Source organism: Amblyomma mixtum, chromosome 2 (assembly GCF_055824585.1).
Source record: "Amblyomma mixtum isolate Tamu chromosome 2, ASM5582458v1, whole genome shotgun sequence".
Classification (NCBI taxonomy): Eukaryota; Metazoa; Arthropoda; class Arachnida; order Ixodida; family Ixodidae; genus Amblyomma; species Amblyomma mixtum.
The window spans coordinates 173,911,694-173,928,618 of NC_143013.1; the positions used below are offsets into that span (position 1 = coordinate 173,911,694).

At 48.2% G+C, this 16,925-nt stretch overlaps 2 protein-coding genes across 2 annotated transcripts in view; one reads left to right on the forward strand and one right to left on the reverse strand.

The window, feature by feature from the left end:
* LOC149361690 (RNA N(6)-adenosine-methyltransferase mettl16) overlaps positions 1-16,925 on the reverse strand; it is a 109,876-nt gene that overhangs the window by 43,976 nt on the left and 48,975 nt on the right. The gene's annotated exons all lie outside the window — the stretch shown is intronic.
* Positions 1-16,925, forward strand: part of Lis-1 (LisH and WD40 domain-containing Lis-1) — a 52,826-nt gene that overhangs the window by 25,782 nt on the left and 10,119 nt on the right. The window contains exons 7-11 of the mRNA XM_089572766.1: positions 6,491-6,562; positions 7,523-7,625; positions 10,322-10,418; positions 13,830-14,084; positions 16,124-16,280. Of these exons, the coding sequence (XP_089428892.1) occupies positions 6,491-6,562; positions 7,523-7,625; positions 10,322-10,418; positions 13,830-14,084; positions 16,124-16,280 (684 nt within the window). The remainder of the gene's footprint in view (positions 1-6,490; positions 6,563-7,522; positions 7,626-10,321; positions 10,419-13,829; positions 14,085-16,123; positions 16,281-16,925) is intronic.

Genomic DNA, 16,925 nt, shown 5'->3' on the forward strand with positions numbered 1-16,925 from the left:
TCGTTTCGTTTGATCAAGTTTTCGATCTCTCCTGCAGTTTGAATTAATGACGTTCCACTGTACACATTATATGGCGGCCTGGGTACTGGCGGCGAGTGCAAACGAGGTCCGAAAAATCGAGTGGTCAGTTGCGGTGCGTCCGAAATTTCAAGCGCTCTTACACACTGGCTCTAGGGACCATGTCGCGGTGCCGCGAAAAAGTCCAAATAATCAAGCATGTCTGAAAAATCAGGCGTCCAAATTTTCGGTCGTCGACTGTACATCACTCTAAAATCTCAAACGCGAGAATACTGTGTGAAGTCATGTAAGGCTGCACCCTGTTTTCCTGAAGGAAAGGTTTAAAAAATAAAAGATCTACAGTGCAGTCTACTTATAACGATACCACATATAACGATATATCGGTTATAACGATGGGTCGACATGAGAGTGTCATTTTATGCATTAGGTCTATGGGGAAAAAAACCATTTATAACGATAGGTTATTTACCGCATATCGGATATAACGATCAAAATATTGCCGTCCAAATGGCTTTTTCTGTGCAAAATAATCGTAACATTTGCGTTGCTTAGTTCCCTGAAACGAACGATGTCGAGACGAGGCGATGTTTACCTCCGTAAGTTCGTATCTGCCGCCATTTCCACGCTGCGCGTCCCGCGCCGCCCGTGCACCGGAGAGTACTTGAGTAGGCGCAGCGCGCCACAAGATGGCACTAGCTGCTTCATGCGCGTCGGTCACAGTCGCTCCGAAAGAGAGAGAAAGAAAAAAAAAAGCGACAAGCAAAGCAGCGGCGCGGTGGCGCCCGAGCCGCACCCACTCTCTCTCTCTCGCGATAGCAGGCTGACGCCGCTGAAGCAGTGTGCAACCATCGGTACAACCCAGTTTAAAGATGGCGCCGACAAAGCGTAAAGCTGTGTCGCTTGACACGAAGATGGATATTTTGCAAGACTCTCGACGCGGCTTCAAGGTGAGCGCCCTCGTGAAGAAGTATGAGCTCGCCCAGTCGACGATATCAACCATCTTGAAAAACGGGAGCACCGCGATTGTGAAGGCAGGAGCTATCAGCGGCCATGCCGATCAGCAGAAAAGGGTTAGAGACCCTTTGTACGCTGATGTTGAAGAGGCACTTTACCAGTGGTTCATCACAACCCGCGCGCATAATGTGCCTATTAGTGGGTCAATACTTGCCTCCAAAGCGAAAAACTTCGCTTTTCTTCTGGGACGGCCAAATTTTGAGCCTGGGGGAGGCTGGATTCAGCGCTTTAAAGAGTGGCATGGAATCGTTTACAAAAATGTGGTAGGGGAAGTGGCGTCTTTGGACACAGAGGCAAAGCAGCAGTGGCTGCAGACAAAGCTGCCCAGCGTGCTGGAGCGCTACGCGGAGAAGGACATATATAATTGCGACGAAACTGCTCTGTTTTTTCAAATGTTGCCGTCGAAGACTCATGCTCTTAAAGGAGATCGATGCCCCGGCGGGAAGCACTCGAAACTTAGGGTGACCGTGTTGCTGTGCGTTAGCATGGACGGGAGCCATCGTCTCAAGCCTTTCATGATCGGGCGATCGAAGAAGCCAACGTGCTTTAGGAATCAGCACATCCCGGTCCGCTATCGCAGCAACAAGAAGGCGTGGATGACCCGCGACCTGTTCGAAGAATGGCTGCTCGAATTCGACAGTTTAATTGAAGGCCAAGGCAGAAAAGTAGTGTTGCTACTTGACAACTGTAGCGCACATAGCGTTAACCCGAAGCTAACATCTGTCGAATTGATGTTTCTGCCTGCGAATACTACGGCAGGCCTTCAGCCGTTGGACGCCGGCGTGATCGCCAACTTTAAAGTCCTGTATCGGCGGCGCATGCTGGAGTGGCTAATTTTAGCCATTGACCGCGCAGCTCCTGGCACGTCGGGTCATGCAGACGGGCCCCCTATCAGCCTTTTGAAAGCCGTGCGCTTCGTTTACGGTGCATGGTATGAAGTTAAGCAGTCAACCATATGCAACTGCTTCAAAAAGGCGGGCTTTGTGCGTCAGGACGAACTTCCCCAACCCACTGAGACCAGCACGGTGGGAGCCCCTGACATAACCGAGCTCTGGGAGCTCGTTCCTACTGGTGACACAGGTGGTGCGTCGATGGAGGACTTTTTGACTGCAGACAGTGCTGCCTCGTTCTGTGATGAGGTCACCGACGAGGCGATCGCCGAAGATGTGCTCGACAGACGGCAAAGTTGTGCGACGGTGGCGACGGCAGCAGCGACAGTGACAACGAGATTGACAGCGGCACCTTGATCCCGACCACGATGTCCACGCAAAGTGCACTGTCGTCGATCGACTGCTTAATTGATTTTATGCACGCTAAAGGATTGCCGCCAGTGTTTGCGCAGCAGCTGGAATCCATGCACACTGCGGTTGTGAAGCTGAAGCTGCCGCAAAAGCAACTGCAGATTTCGGACTATTTCGGCACGCCTCACACTTGACACGGTTACTGGCGCTAGAAATAAAGTTTGTTTTTCACAGCCTACTTTCTACATCATCTATTCTTTAGAGTAAGTAGCGAATTCAAGTTCGGAGCTGCAAAGGTATGTTCCGCGTTTTTTATTTTTTATATTTTTTATAACCAGTCCAGATATAGCGATCATCGGTTATAACGATCATATTTTTCGTCTTTTTCTATATCGTTATAAGTGGACTGCACTGTATGTAAGGGCCACACCAAACTTTCCATGACCCACGCAGCAATAGCCTTTGAAATGCATGCGCACAAGAGCTTTCAGGTGCTGCCCATGAATGGCGCCCAAGGCCGCGGGCCATAGTCATTGTCGTCAACTTTTTCCTTTATTGCGAGATCACCAGCTCCTGCTTTTTGTGGCTGTCAAAGACACGGGAGTTGTGGTAGCGCGTGTCAGTTCACCGTAGTTGTGGCTTTCGTGTGCTGCCTCTGTGTGTTGAAATTTTAGCACGGTGGGCAAGCATCTTAATAGCTGCACGGCTGGGAGTTACACTGCAAGCGCGCGGCGGGCCGGAAATTCAGCATGGATGAGAAGTGCCTCCGATGATGGTGCAACCAACTGGATGCACTGAGGAACACCAGCTGCAAAAAGTACGCTTTCCGAGCCAAGCCGTGCAAGTTTCCCGAACTGGAAGAAGAGCTGCTCTGCTATGTGATGGAAGTGTGGAACAATGGCTGCGCATTAACAGTGAACATGCGCTGCGTGGCTTCTTAAGGGATGAGCATGCACCAGAGCAGAGCACCAGCTTAGTCGGTAGACTCCGCAAGTGACCATTGAACGTTTAATGAATGCTGCTCATTCCCTGATTGGCGTCTATTGCTTAAAAAAATTTTTTTTTTTCACACATCACGCATATGGGCCGCACACCAAAAATTGGCCATTGGTGCTGGACAAAAAAAAGTGTGGCCCTTGCGTGCATTTGTACGGTAAATTAGAAAAGCTACAAATGCCAAAAAGAGCAAATTCACGCAAAGAAAAGTTGAAGCAAATTTGCAAATAAACACCAAAAATGGGAAAAGTAAAGTGGCATCATCATTAGTGCGTGCAATGAAGAAGGCATATTGGAAGTAATATTAAAGAAGGTGCAGAAGGCAGTAAATATAAGAGTGCACGGTTACTAAAAAGCAAAATCTCAGACAGAATATGAGCACAGGAATAAAAATATTAACAAGGGACAATGGCTTCCTAAAACATATCCTAGGGTAATGAGCAGATGTAACTCGAACTATTCTCTCTGAGCAAAGGGCTAAGCAAATAACAGCACATGGATGACTTATGCATAAAGTGGACAACTCTCTCTCTTTTTTTAAGAAAACCCAAGTTGACTTGCAAAATTATAGAACAGATCACGATACATTGTTGGGCGAGTTGGTTCATGACGAAGGGAAGGTAAGTGCACAAAATGGACGATCACGAGAGAAGAGACAGGACGAGACGGGCGCTCAGCCCGTCCTGTCTCTTCTCTCATGGTCGTCCTTTTTGCGCACTTACCTTCCCTTCAATAGAGCTCATGACATACAGTCATGTGACCGCATTGCAAACACGTAGTAATCATGCATTCGTACCACGGCTGTAGGGATCTATTGCCCGAGATGTCCGTAACACGAGAGTCTAAAGATGTCAGCGAAGGCACTGTGGCATGCACCGGAAGTGAACCTGGCATGCTGCACACCATCTTGTACTAATCAGAGGACGCGGTACCCGGGGTTTCTGGAGTGGGTCCTTGTGTAAAAAAAGTCGGTGCTCCGAACGGAGAAGCGTCATTGGCATGGGCCAGTGCTGGACACTGCAAATACGAAAGCTAGCACCGACTGACTTGCTCGCTTCAGTCATGTTGGTAGTTCTGCAGTTCCGCATTCATATCTGTTTCATGATCATATTCTGTCGGGGCCCCTCCGTGTGGTGGGCGCAACGCAGTTCCCGCTGTGGCTTGTTTGATTTCACATTTGGGCTTTGTCCCATCACGCGCACTCCTTGACGCCACGCCGAGCTGTGCAGCCGTTGAAGGATAACTAAGTTTGTAGACGTGGCTGCCATGCCGTATGCATGACACGTGCCGGCATCCAGAGCGGTGCGATTGCGAAAAGTTGTCAGAGCAGGGACGAGGCCACCGACTGCTTCCAACAGCTTATTTTCCTGAATTCTTCAACTTCAAATATGGTTTGGTCTGGTTTATTGGGGTTTGACGTCCCGAAGCAACTCAGGCTATGAGGGACGCCGTTGTGAAGCTCTCCGGATAATTTCAACCACCTGGGGTTCTTTAACGTGCACTGACATCGCACAGTACACGGGCCTCTAGAATTTCGCCTCCATCGAAATTCGACCGAAGTGGCCGGGATCGAACCCGTGTCTTTCGGGTCAGCAGCCGAGCGTTGTAACCACTGAGCCACCGCGGCGGGGCTCCAAATATATTCGAGGTTTTCAAGTATTGCTATTCATATCAAAGTGTGAATCAAATAGCACATTATTAACTTCAGTGTTTGAAATGTACGAATGTTCCACGCAACCTTGGTCAAAATGGGAAAAACTGCCTTGAAGAAGTCTGCTCTATGAGGTGCGTATCTGAGCAGAAAACCGTAACGGAGAAATACTCCCACTGTTTGGGCTTTTCCCCCTCGATGCACAGCCCCATTGTTAAGTCCTTCCCTAGAGTGGAAGGGTGCGGTAAGGTCTGTTGATGCTGCGGCTGTGCAGAGGGCTGTTTGTTCAGGAACTCTGGTTTTCCCAGGCAGTGTGGCTGCCTTCCCATAATTAGAAAGTGTGGGGTGGGAGTAGGGTGGCTTATCCACTTTTCTTCCTCAGTTTTTTGTTTACTTTTTGGTATGTGTGTGTATGCACAGATGCCCCTTGCCCTGCCATGTGTGGCCTTTTTTTTTTTGAGTTTTTTTCACTAATTTAGTGCGTACCCCCTGCTACGCTTGCATTCTCTTGGAGTCCACTCCGTTACCATTAAAGGTGCACTGAAGAGAATTCTGAACATGTCTTTTTGCCACGGGAACTCGATCTACACGTTCCCAGCATTCTTAGAAACAGTGACTTCTTGCCCTGTGTGGCCGATTTCCCCAATTAAATCGAATTAACGTCCGGCTCCCGCCTTTTTTTTAAATTCTGCCTCGTACAGTGGGCGGAGTCGACCAACGCGTGGAGCGCCTTTCACCCAGTCCCGTGGAGGCTTTGCTTTCGCTTTATTTTGTTTTTTAGGTTTCCATGAATAAATAGTTTCATTCGCAGATAATATAGCTGCAAAATAAGCCCGAAAAAATAAAAATACGCGTGGACTGTTTGCTACTACGGACTACTACATATTACTACGCCGATGGCAGAGCGGCAAGCCACCACGGGACTAGGTGAAAGGCGCTCCACGCGTTGGTCGACTCCGCCCACCGTACGAGGCAGAATTTAAAAAAAAAGGCGGGAGCCGGGTGTTAATTCGATTTCATTAGGGAAATCAGCCACACAGGGCAGTAAATCGCAGTTTCTAAGAAAGCTGGGAACATGTAGATCGAGTTCCCGCGGCAAAAAGACAAGTTCAGATTCCTCTTCAGTGCACCTTTAAGGACCAGCGGTTATCTTGACAGAGTTTGGTGGGCGGATGAGATTAAGAAGTTTGCGGGGATACGGTGGCCGCAACTGGCAAAGGACAGGCTTAACTGGAGAGACATGGGAGAGGCTTTTGCTCTGCAGTGGGCGTAGTCAGGCTGGTGATGATGATGGTGTGTGTACCAATTTTTCCATACCTTTTTTTTAGCAAGTGGTGTGGAAGAAAATCATACCGATAGTATTACTGCAATGTTTCTGTGCGTGTGTATGGGTTCATGAGTGCAAGGGAAATGGTGAGAGCATTGATCTTCATGGGTTTTGTCTGCGTTTGGCACACGTTTTTGTTGCGCAGCTTGTAATTCACTGTCTGTGCAGCTTGCTTTGATAGCTTTTGCGTCGCCCCTGTTCACTCGTGCATTGCTGTTCTCTTCTTTTTCCCATGTGTTGCAGTGTCCTGTTCCGCCGACATGACCATCAAATTGTGGGATTTCCAGACGTACGAATGCATCCGGACCATGCACGGTGAGGATTGATGGTTTCCCTGTCGCAGGTGGAGCACGGGTGGCCACTTAATGGGCAGTTTAGTAGAGAATTTCATCTACAGTAGCAGATCGATTTTCCGGAGTTCGGTAGATTGGACTTTTACGATATTTCAGACATCATTAAGAAGCCTATGCATCATAGGAATGCATACTCGCTCAACATATGGCAGGCAGCAGGAATGTACATTGCGCCATGCTGTCACAGAAGTTGTTCATGGCATGGTTTGCAGCCTGACTCATAGCCACTTCACTTATTCCGATATTCAGATATTGCTTACGTGAGGTGCGGTGTGCACATGATGAAGGCATGCCTGTGGTTCAAATACAAGCAGATATTATCGCTTCCAGGCGGACTGTGGGAAATGCGGAATTCACAATTATTCGAGACTGTTTTATTCCTGCTGAGTCACTGTTTTGGAGTTCACGAATTTTTCCGACTTTGATTCTTTGGACCATTTGTCGTGTGCAGCTGAGTCTTGGAAAATGGAAAGGTGACTGTAATGAGTTTTAGTCTGTTGTGGGTCGTGTATCCATTTCTACGGTCGTTCTGCTGGGAGCCTCTTATCTGGTTTATTTATAGGATTGGCTTCCCAGCTATCCCTGCATGTTTTGTGGGGGTAAAGTTGTGCCAAGCATTGAGCATTCTTTTTTTTTTCTTCATCTTAGCTTAATGCATTCTTAGTCCTTTGAGACAGTTCTCTAGTTTACGTATAGCCCGAAGCAGCTTTTATTTGTTTGTTGTTTTTTCACTGCATACTATGCGCTAGTTGGCTTTTGCTTTGAAATCTTTGACAAGAGCCTATTGTCTGCCAAATATTGCCCACGGACGTCAGCTTTGTACTGCTTGCCTTTGTTAGGTGTGTACGGGTCCACCGTGTTTTTGGTCACGAGTGATGTAACATTGCCGTCTCCCTCCCTTGCGCCCCCCCCCCTGTCCCAGGACACGACCACAACGTGTCGTCAGTGTGCTTCCTGCCCAGCGGTGACCACGTGGTGTCCTGCTCCCGAGACAAGAGCATCAAGATGTGGGAGGTCTCCACGGGGTGAGTGACACACCCACTTTCACCCTGGCGCCTGTCGGGCTCGGCGAGTGGGGATGGCACGCACGTGTCGGCCAAGGAAAAGTGGCCGGTGGTATCTCAGAAGGCAGGAGGCATCCGTTGTTGGCCTGTGTGCAATCCGTCCTGCAAAAATGGACGCCTAAGAGGGGCTGGTTGCACCAAGCCGTTGATGCAAGCGTGTGCATCGTGGTGCTCTTAGTGGTGCTGTTTATTTGGCTCATCACTCGTGGAGCTTGGCTATGCAGCATTGTGACCACAGTATACAGTGCAGAAGCAAAATACTTCTAACGACGCAGTCGCTATGCCAGCAGGCGGGGAGATCAAAGGCAACACAGTAGCCGACCGATATTTCGGACTCCAATAATTTGGACTAGCACGATATTTAGCACTTCGCTGAGGAACCGTCGTGCACCTCATAGAAATGTGTACATTTTCACGACCGAAATTTTAGACTTTGCGGAGTCTAAAAGTTTGAATTTTCGGACTAAAATAGACGCCTACAATATTTTGGTGATCGTTTCTCAACCGAAAGTTTGTTATTTCGGCCTAATATAGACTCGAGCGGGCATCGCTGTCACTACCAACCTGTTTGCGGCCATCGTGAAAGGAGCCATCTTAGATTTAAGGGGGGATGAGGGTCTTAAAACACCTTTTTATTTGTGGCTAGAATCTCATGAAATTTTGCACACAGCTGCATTCTTCTCTTCTGATTCCAAATATGTAGTCATAATTGAGCTGGTGGTCTTAGATCAAAAGTTATCTTAAATTCTAGAGTGTAATTAGGTCATTTCTTACGCAGCTTTAATGAACTTTCTCACTGCATTTTGTTGCTTTTAATTGCATGAATTGATAGACAGAGAGTTCTCATACCCGATGACATTCTTACTTTTTCTGTTTAGGCCACGTATAAACAGCAATTTACAATTAGCTTAATGAGTTGCAGTGTGAAATACTGCAACCTGTTACTCTCGACATATTATATCGGGGTGACATGCCTTTAGACAAAAATGAAGAATGTCATCTGGTATGGGAACTCTCTGGCTATCAATTCATGTAAATAAAGGCAACAAAATGTAATGAGAAAGTTCATTAAACCTGCGTAAGAAATTACCTTATTACATTCTAGACTTTGTAAGATCTAAGACCACCAGCTCAATTATGATTACATATTTGGAATCAAAAGAGAAAAAGGCATATGTGTGCAAAATTTCATAAGATTCTATCCACAAATAAAAAAGTTAGTTTTAAGACCCTCGTCCCCCGTTAAACGGAATCGGCTCGGCAAATGCAGTCGGACTGGCTTGGCTATTGGTTCTCCATCGTTGCCATTCGAGATAATGAGATGCTTTCCATTGCCATCGAGATGGCCCACAAACAAAGGTCGTGCGATCGCATTGAAAACGGTACAGCGGGACATCTGCAGCATCTGCCGCGGCTTGGACAACGCACCCCGTGGTGCGGGGCAGCAAACGCGATAGACGGGAAGAGGGACTCCATTCGGAGGCGCTCGCTTCCGCTTGCGTCTTCCCGTGCGTTACCTCTCGGTGTTCGCGAACGTCATTGCCCCATGCAAAGTGACTGTTCTTTCTTTGCACAACGAGTGCATTCATTCGCGGCATGACCGCGGCCGTGTCGCACTGTCTGGTATCATGATGTGATAGGGTGCGGGCATGACAAAAGCACGGCTATGACTCAGATAGAGTCTAATATTATCGCTTGCAGGCGGAACATGGGGAGCGGCGATTTTTGCGATTTTGAAAGCCGGTTTTTCGCAGAAAAGTTGATCTTTCGGACTGTTTGATTATTCAGACCATTTTTCGGGTCCCAAAAATCAGTTGGCGACTGTAACTGCACTCAGTCCCACCTTCCATACTTGCATGTGGCCCCTGGCTGACTAGCAGCAAACTGAACCAGCAGTCCTGTAGTTTCGAAGCCCAGCTTGATGCATGCTTTGGAGGTTACAGAAAGTTTTCTCTATAGCTGTCTACCGCTCGTCAGGAGAAGCGACTGCGTGCGTGAGTGAGCCGGGTTAACAATGCGCAGTTCAAGTCTTCATAGCAGAACCGATTTGCACATGGATTTGCACATGTTTTTTTTATACGTGGAGCTGCATGCATCCTGCCGAGAGTAGGCTAGGCACCAGCATGAGGCGCGTACTAACCACAAATAGTTTGACTCCACATATATATAGATCAACCCCCCAATTTCAGACTGTTGTTTTTGACACAAAAAACGTCTACTTATACGTTGTAATGTACGGTACGTATGTATAGTTGATTAATGGCAAGTGGTCGCCTGGCTGCCTGTGGCAGTGGCTGAATTTTCCCTTGGATTGATTGAAACCACGTTTATTCTACATTAGCATGCGCCGAAGGCACTATGGTGAAAGGGAAAAGGGTATTGTAAAGGAGAAGGGGTAAGGCTGCCTCCGTTTTTATTAAAGGAGGAAGAAAAGCGCATGAGGAAGCATCACTTTATATTGGCCGCTACCTCGGGGCCCATTTTGGTGTACCGGGGCGGATCAAGAAAAGAGGGAAAGGTGCCAAGAGGGCTTGGCTTCTGGTGGCTGGTCGCTTACGTAATGCTCGATGGATTTTCCCGCCCTGTGTGCATGCACCATTGTGTTTTTTTCACAAGTGTGGTTCTGCCAGTGGTTCCTTCATTGTGTGTGCGTGCAGGTACTGTGTGAAGACGTTCACGGGCCACAGAGACTGGGTGCGCATGGTGCGAGTGAACTCAGATGGCTCCCTCCTGGCCAGCTGCTCCAATGACCAGGTCTGGTGCTACTCTTGTCTCGCTGGTCAATCACTCTGGGATGTGGGCAAATCCAGTGTCTTCTCTACACGGGACGCCACGGGTCTGCGGAAGCAAGTCTTGCATTGCTCAAGTTCGGCAACGGGGGCACGAGAGTCTTAAAACTAACTTTTTATTTATCGCTAGAATCTCATGAAATTTTGCACACAGGTGCGTTTTTCTCTTCTGATTCCAAATATGTAATCATAATTGAGCTGGTGGTCTTAGATCTTACAAAGTCTAGAATGTAATTGGGTAATTTCTTACGCAGCTTTAACGAACTTTCTCACTCCATTTTGTTTCGCTTATTTACATAAATTGATAGCCAGAGAGTTCCCATAACCGGTGACATTCCTTGTTTTTCTTAAAGGGCATGTCATTCTGGTATACTATGTTGAGAGTAAAAGGTCACAGTATTTGACACTGCAACTCATTAAGCTAATTGTAAGTTGGTATTTATACATGGCCTAAACATAAAAAAGTAAGTATGTCATCGGGTATGGGGAATTTGCTGGCTATCAATTCATGCAATTAAAAGCAACAATATGCAATGAGAAAGTTCATTAAAGCTGCGTAAGAAATTACCATATTACACTCTAGAATTCAAGATAACTTTTGATCTAAGACCACCAACTCAATTATGACTACATTTCTGAAATCAGAAGAGAAAAACACATCTGTATGCAACATTTCATGAGATTCTACCCAAAAATAAAAAGGTCAGTTTTAAGACCCTTGTCCTCCCTTAATTTTAGTGCAGGATTTGGAAAATGTGCATGCTGAGAGAGGAATGCTGAGACGTCCCAGCTTGTCTGCTGTAATGATCGCCCGGTGGCAGAGCGCACCCTCTTCTCATGTGGAAGGTGCCAGGTTTGCATTCCATTGCATTTGGAGATCCGCCAGTTTCTTAACTAATACGGGCACCTCCAAGCCAGGTGGTAGGCTTTTACGGTTTGGAAAAAGTACTTCCCAGCCTTTGACCTTGGCTGTTCTCTTTTTTGTGATGTATAGTAAAGCACTGTGTTAATATCGAACACCTGCCTAGAAGAATTTTCATAAGCCTGACGTAAGTGAACCAGCACAAATGAAGATGCCTGAAGGTGAAACAAAGATGAGACGGGAAAGAGCACTGACTTGGAGTGCCTAGGTAGTAGTGTATGCAGCACAGCTCCTTCTCCTGTTAGGCTGATGACAGCAGCTACGGTGTCAGATGGTGTTGCTTACAAGACTGGAGTGCGAGGAGACATTCTGCATTGCAGCAGGCCGGATTTCAAATTTCTGTATTTATAGTGATCTCCAGCTCTGCAGAATGGAAATGAGAAGTTTGGCCAGATGCAGTTAAACCTGGTTGTAACATACCCACCGTGGTGGCTCGGTGGTTAAGGTGCTCGTCTACCGAGCCGGAGTACCCGGGTTCGAACCCAACCGCGGCGGCTGTGTTTCAATGGAGGTGAAACGCAGAAGGTGTCGTGCACGTTAGGGATCCCTAGGTGGTCGAAATTATTCTGGAGACCCCACCTCTTTCTCTTTCTTCTTTCACTCCCACCATCCTCCCTTCCCTGACAGTGTGGTTCAGGTGTCCCCTGAGATATGTGATACAGATACTGCGCCATTTCCTTTCCTCAAAAACCAATTTAGGAAACTGATGAGAGTTGGCATTTTTCACTGTCTGCATTTTCCAGGTGAAGACTTGAAAGGACAGTGCAGAACAGAAACCAGAACTAAAAATAAATCTGGATGAAATCGCCTGGCAAACGCTGTCAGCGAACCCTGTTATTCTGAGTCGTAATCAAGGAGAAACATCTCTTGATCGTATTAACAATGCAGCTGAGGCAGCAGCTGCCTCCATCTCTGCTGCCACAGCTCTCGCAACGCCGCTTCGCATGGGATGGGGAAAGCGTAGGAGTCTGATGTGCCCACCATTTCCCCAGTGTCCCCTCTCTCTCGGATCTGCCTGGTCGTCATTGTCGTCCTAGAAAGAGACTCTTGTCTTTATCTCGCGTTGCTGGCACTTTTTGCCGTCCCCGCTCCCGACACAGCTGGAATCACGCGAGCAACTGAGTGGTGCTGATGGGTGCACACTGTTTGTCCTGCTTTGAGGGATTCACTGCATGGAGGTTTGTTGCGTCCAGGCTTAACTGTACTACCTTTTTGTGCCAACTTCTGCATGCATCTTATTCTTTGCAGCACATTGACAACACCACTTGTATGTGCCATAGCAATTCAATTTTAACAGTCTCAACCTGGCTTTATCAACAGACTTGATTCCCTGATATTTAGTCTTAGCAAACTTATTGTTAGGACAACTCCATGCGATTAGTGTTTTCAGTAAAGATTGATTATTTGGCTCTTTCTGGTATGTTGACTTTGTCCGGCAGCAAAAGACTCATTTATCGCCCAGAAAATTTGATTCAAAGATTTTTTAAAAAATCTTCTTGCCAATCAATTCAGATGTGTGATGTCCTTACTGAAAAGAAGTCAGGTTGCTGCCATTTTAAAATAAATGGCGTTGTAATGTGTTTTGACACATGCATTTTACCTGCAAAACTAACTGGAGGTGATGACACCGGTGTTTTGTTTTGCGGTCTTTCTCTAGCTTCTAAAGCTCCATTTTCGGCGAGAATGGTCTCTGTGTGATTAAGATGTGGTATTGATGGCACTTATGTACCAGAAGTGGACAAAGTCCGCGTTCTCGACATCCTGGTACAGAACAACGGCAAGAATACTGCCGCCATCACTAAGCTTGTGGTAATGGTTCATCAAACAATCCGTCTCATTTGCCGCATTCCCAGTCTCCGTCGTGGCATGCGTGAGCATGACCTCAGACGCCTGGTACAAGCCTTCGTCCTAAGCCCCCCCCCCTTCCCTTGTTCTCACAAATCTCTGACTAAACTACAAGTGACGTGGCTCCAGTTTCAGTCCCGTACATTCCCATCCCCTGTTTTCTTAGCCAGCCACTTGGCAACTCTCAGACCTCGAGCGATGTGCGGCTGCGGTGTCCAGCTGTGACCTGGCTGGCGGACTGGGCTTTGGGAGTCGCTGGGAAGCACCAGATTCCGGCCACAACACGTGGCCAAGAGCCGATGCGTCATTAGGATGTACCCTACTGAAGGCTCTCAATACTACAATAAAGTTTATCACCGCCACCATCAACAGAGGCCGTCTTAGTGTCCCTTCAAGACTTGTGCTTCTAACTAAAGTAAGGCTAATATTATGGAGAGGGAAATAAATCTGTGGTCTTGGTGTTCGAAGTCCCCAATTGTACAAAAGTTACGACACCCTTCACTGACGTCGTAAGCGCAGGTTTCCAGGGTGCAGTGACCCTTGACTGAGTGATAAGTGCAAAGCCCTGGGAATGTGATTTTCCCAACACGTTGTGTGCATGGTGTGCAGACGGTGCGTGTCTGGGTGGTGGGCACCAAGGAGTGCAAGCTGGAGCTGCGGGAGCACGACCACGTGGTGGAGTGCATCGCCTGGGCCCCCGAGAGTGCCCACCCGCACCTGGGGGGCAGCGGGGACAGCAACCGGCGGCCGCCCGCCACCGGTGGTGGGAGGTCCCAGGGGGCGGGCCCCTTCCTGGCCTCGGGCTCCCGGGACAAGACCATCAAGCTGTGGGACGTCAGCACGGGCCTGGCCGTCTTCACCCTGGTGCGTGTGGAGGGGCTCCTCCTCTCTCGGGGGCTCATTGGTGGTGGGCAACGAGTAGGTCACCTTGCATGTGATGGAGGTTCCCTCACTCAGCATCGGAATCAACGGCCATGTTGCATCGCACACTGGGGGACAGAGGCACAGTTGAGCTGGCACTGCTGTGTGTAGCTCCTGCCATGGTAGTCTTGGAGGTTGGTGCCTCACACCAATGCCACATTAGCCCCAGCTACGATGAGCTTTCTGTGCTGTTTGTGACTGAAGTGCAACTAGGGCCACGGTTGGGAGAAAATGGGGTGCATGTGACAGGCTGTTGTGTGGTTTGCTGCCCTGGTGACCCCGTTCTGCATTCATAAACTGCACTTGAGTGAACATGTTAGTGCCTTTCACCCGTATTTTGTGTTAGTCTAAAGCATGGCATGACGGCACATGCACAGCTCAAAGCAGTAAGTGCGGAATGATGCAGTCGTAAAAGCAGCAGTCCGATGTAAATGGAGATGGAGATAGCGATACAACGCCGCCCTTCTCTCACGCAGCCTGGCTGAGTAGTGGCAAACACAACAGGCCAGCAGTTCGATAGTTTCGGATTCTGACACGACATATGCTCCGGGGGTTGCTAGAAGTTTGCTTTCGCAGCCGTTCACGTGGGAAAGCACTTGGCAGTGCTGGCGTGAGCGAGCCGGTTAAACTGCGTGCAATTGAGTTTTCTTTACCAGAACCAATTTAGAAATGGATTACCGACTTCTCTCCTTTTTTTTTTTACACCACTCATGTTTTGCGGCATGTTTTTCCCAAACTTGCTGTGTGCGCACCCGCGTGCATGCTGGTGTGCTTGTGCAGCAGGGAGTGCAAAATGTGCTAGTAAAAATTTCTTTTTCTTAAAAAAATCTGGGCAAAAAGTTGGGGGTGCGCAAATCATGCGACGAAATACAGTACATCCGAAAAATTGTTTGTTGCTTAAATATCCAGAAAGCAAATCCCATTTTGTTTTGGACCATATTATGGCGCACTTCTGTTAATTCAGACAAAAATCTCTGGTCCCTTAAAGTTTGAATTAATGAGAACCTACTGTCTAACATCCCAAAGTGACGCATGGGCTAAGCACCACGATCTACAATATTTGGAAACTTTAAAGCACTTGTGGGGCCAGGCAAAGTGGTCTATACTCCATTTCATACGTAGCAGGCAATGCTGCTGAGGTTGCTGAAGTAGTGCGTCCGGGGGAAGCCATATTACTCCGCCACGTATCATTCGTTCTTCTCGATACTCCAGTCAGTGTTTCGACGAAAATAAAAAGCGGTATAAAATTATGTGGTAGCATTGAAAATCACGGTCGAAGCTGTCAGTGCTCAGTGTTCGGGCTCTCTGCCGTAATTTTCACGGAGTGTGAACTACTTTTTGGGCGCGGATTGAGTAGGAGTGATTCGCCCTACCAACCGCGTATCATGCCGCCAGGTGTACTTTTTGCTTCTCGAAATCTCGACGAGTCACAGGACGAAAGTGTGACAAGAGATACCAGTCACGGCATTTGAGATTTGTTGCAACGAAATATGCTTGTGTTCGTTTTGGTTGCATGGCGAACTACTTTTTGTTAGCCTGCGCGAAGAGGCATGCTAGCTTTGGCAGCGTTGCCTGTTATGTGTGAAACGGAGTATATAGTGTGGCAGCATTTAGGTGGGGCATCCAGAAAGCAGCTTCCGCCCTTGTAGCAGTCATTTCCTGTGGAATGTTTGTGCCCAACAACTTCTGTTGTGACATGCGTGCCTAGGCATGCGTGCTTCGTGGCTTATGTGGCCTAGTCCAGGCCTGCATTTGGCGTCGGTGGAACTGAAGAGCACCACTGCATGTTTGTGACATTCACTTGGGAGTAAGAGGAGGGGATTACAGAGTAGAGACATGGCTGTTGTAGTTTGTTGCACAGATTGGGGAAAGGCGGTACGGTGCTGGACTCAAAGTGATCAGGGAGTAGTACGTAGCTGTGCAGCACCTTTCACCAGGCTGGGACGATGTGCAGGCTGGTGAAGGCTGTGTTGCGTGTGCAGGTGGGCCACGACAACTGGGTGCGTGGTGTCAAGTTCCACCCCGGTGGGAAGTATCTGCTGAGCTGCTCGGACGACAAGACGTTGCGTGTCTGGGAGCTGGCTCACCAGCGCTGCTGCAAGACCCTCGAGGCGCACTCACACTTCTGCACCTCACTCGGTAACCAGGGGGAGGGGGGAAAGCCAGGGTGCCCTTCTGAGACTCAGTTGTGCCTGTCTGTGCCTTTCAAGATGTGCGGATGCTTGCTGTTGTCGTTAAGTGTGTATAACCCCGATCTTATGGCCCCCATTTTGCGGCCAGTCAGCTTGGGACCGGGAGCCCTTTATAGAGAGACGCAGTAGAGCTCACTTATAATGAACGCTCGCTTAGTGCCAATAAAGGTGTGACTTCTGCGGCGCACGTTAAAGTTATGGCGCAGAGTCTGAGGTAAGATCAGACGGGACTAATTACAGCAAACACACACACCACAAACTTGCTAACGGGGACACACTATGTGTTCCTCGTTAGGGACATACATCTCTTGCTTTCCAACAGCTCTTGCTTTCCACATAAAAACCCTGAACAGGATGCCAGTTACATGAATGGGAAGAAAGAAACAGTGGAAGGAAGTCTTTTTACACGAGCACAGCGTAATGACTTTGGCATGCATCAAGGTCACTGTGAGGCTTGTTTTCTGAGGGAAATATTGTTGCGGCTGGGAAGAGGAACGGCATATTCGTGTGTTGTCAGTGCGACCTGGTGCACTCCTAAGACACTGTACCAAAAAAATCTGTTAAGTTGGGCCGTGAGGATCTTGTTGCGCCT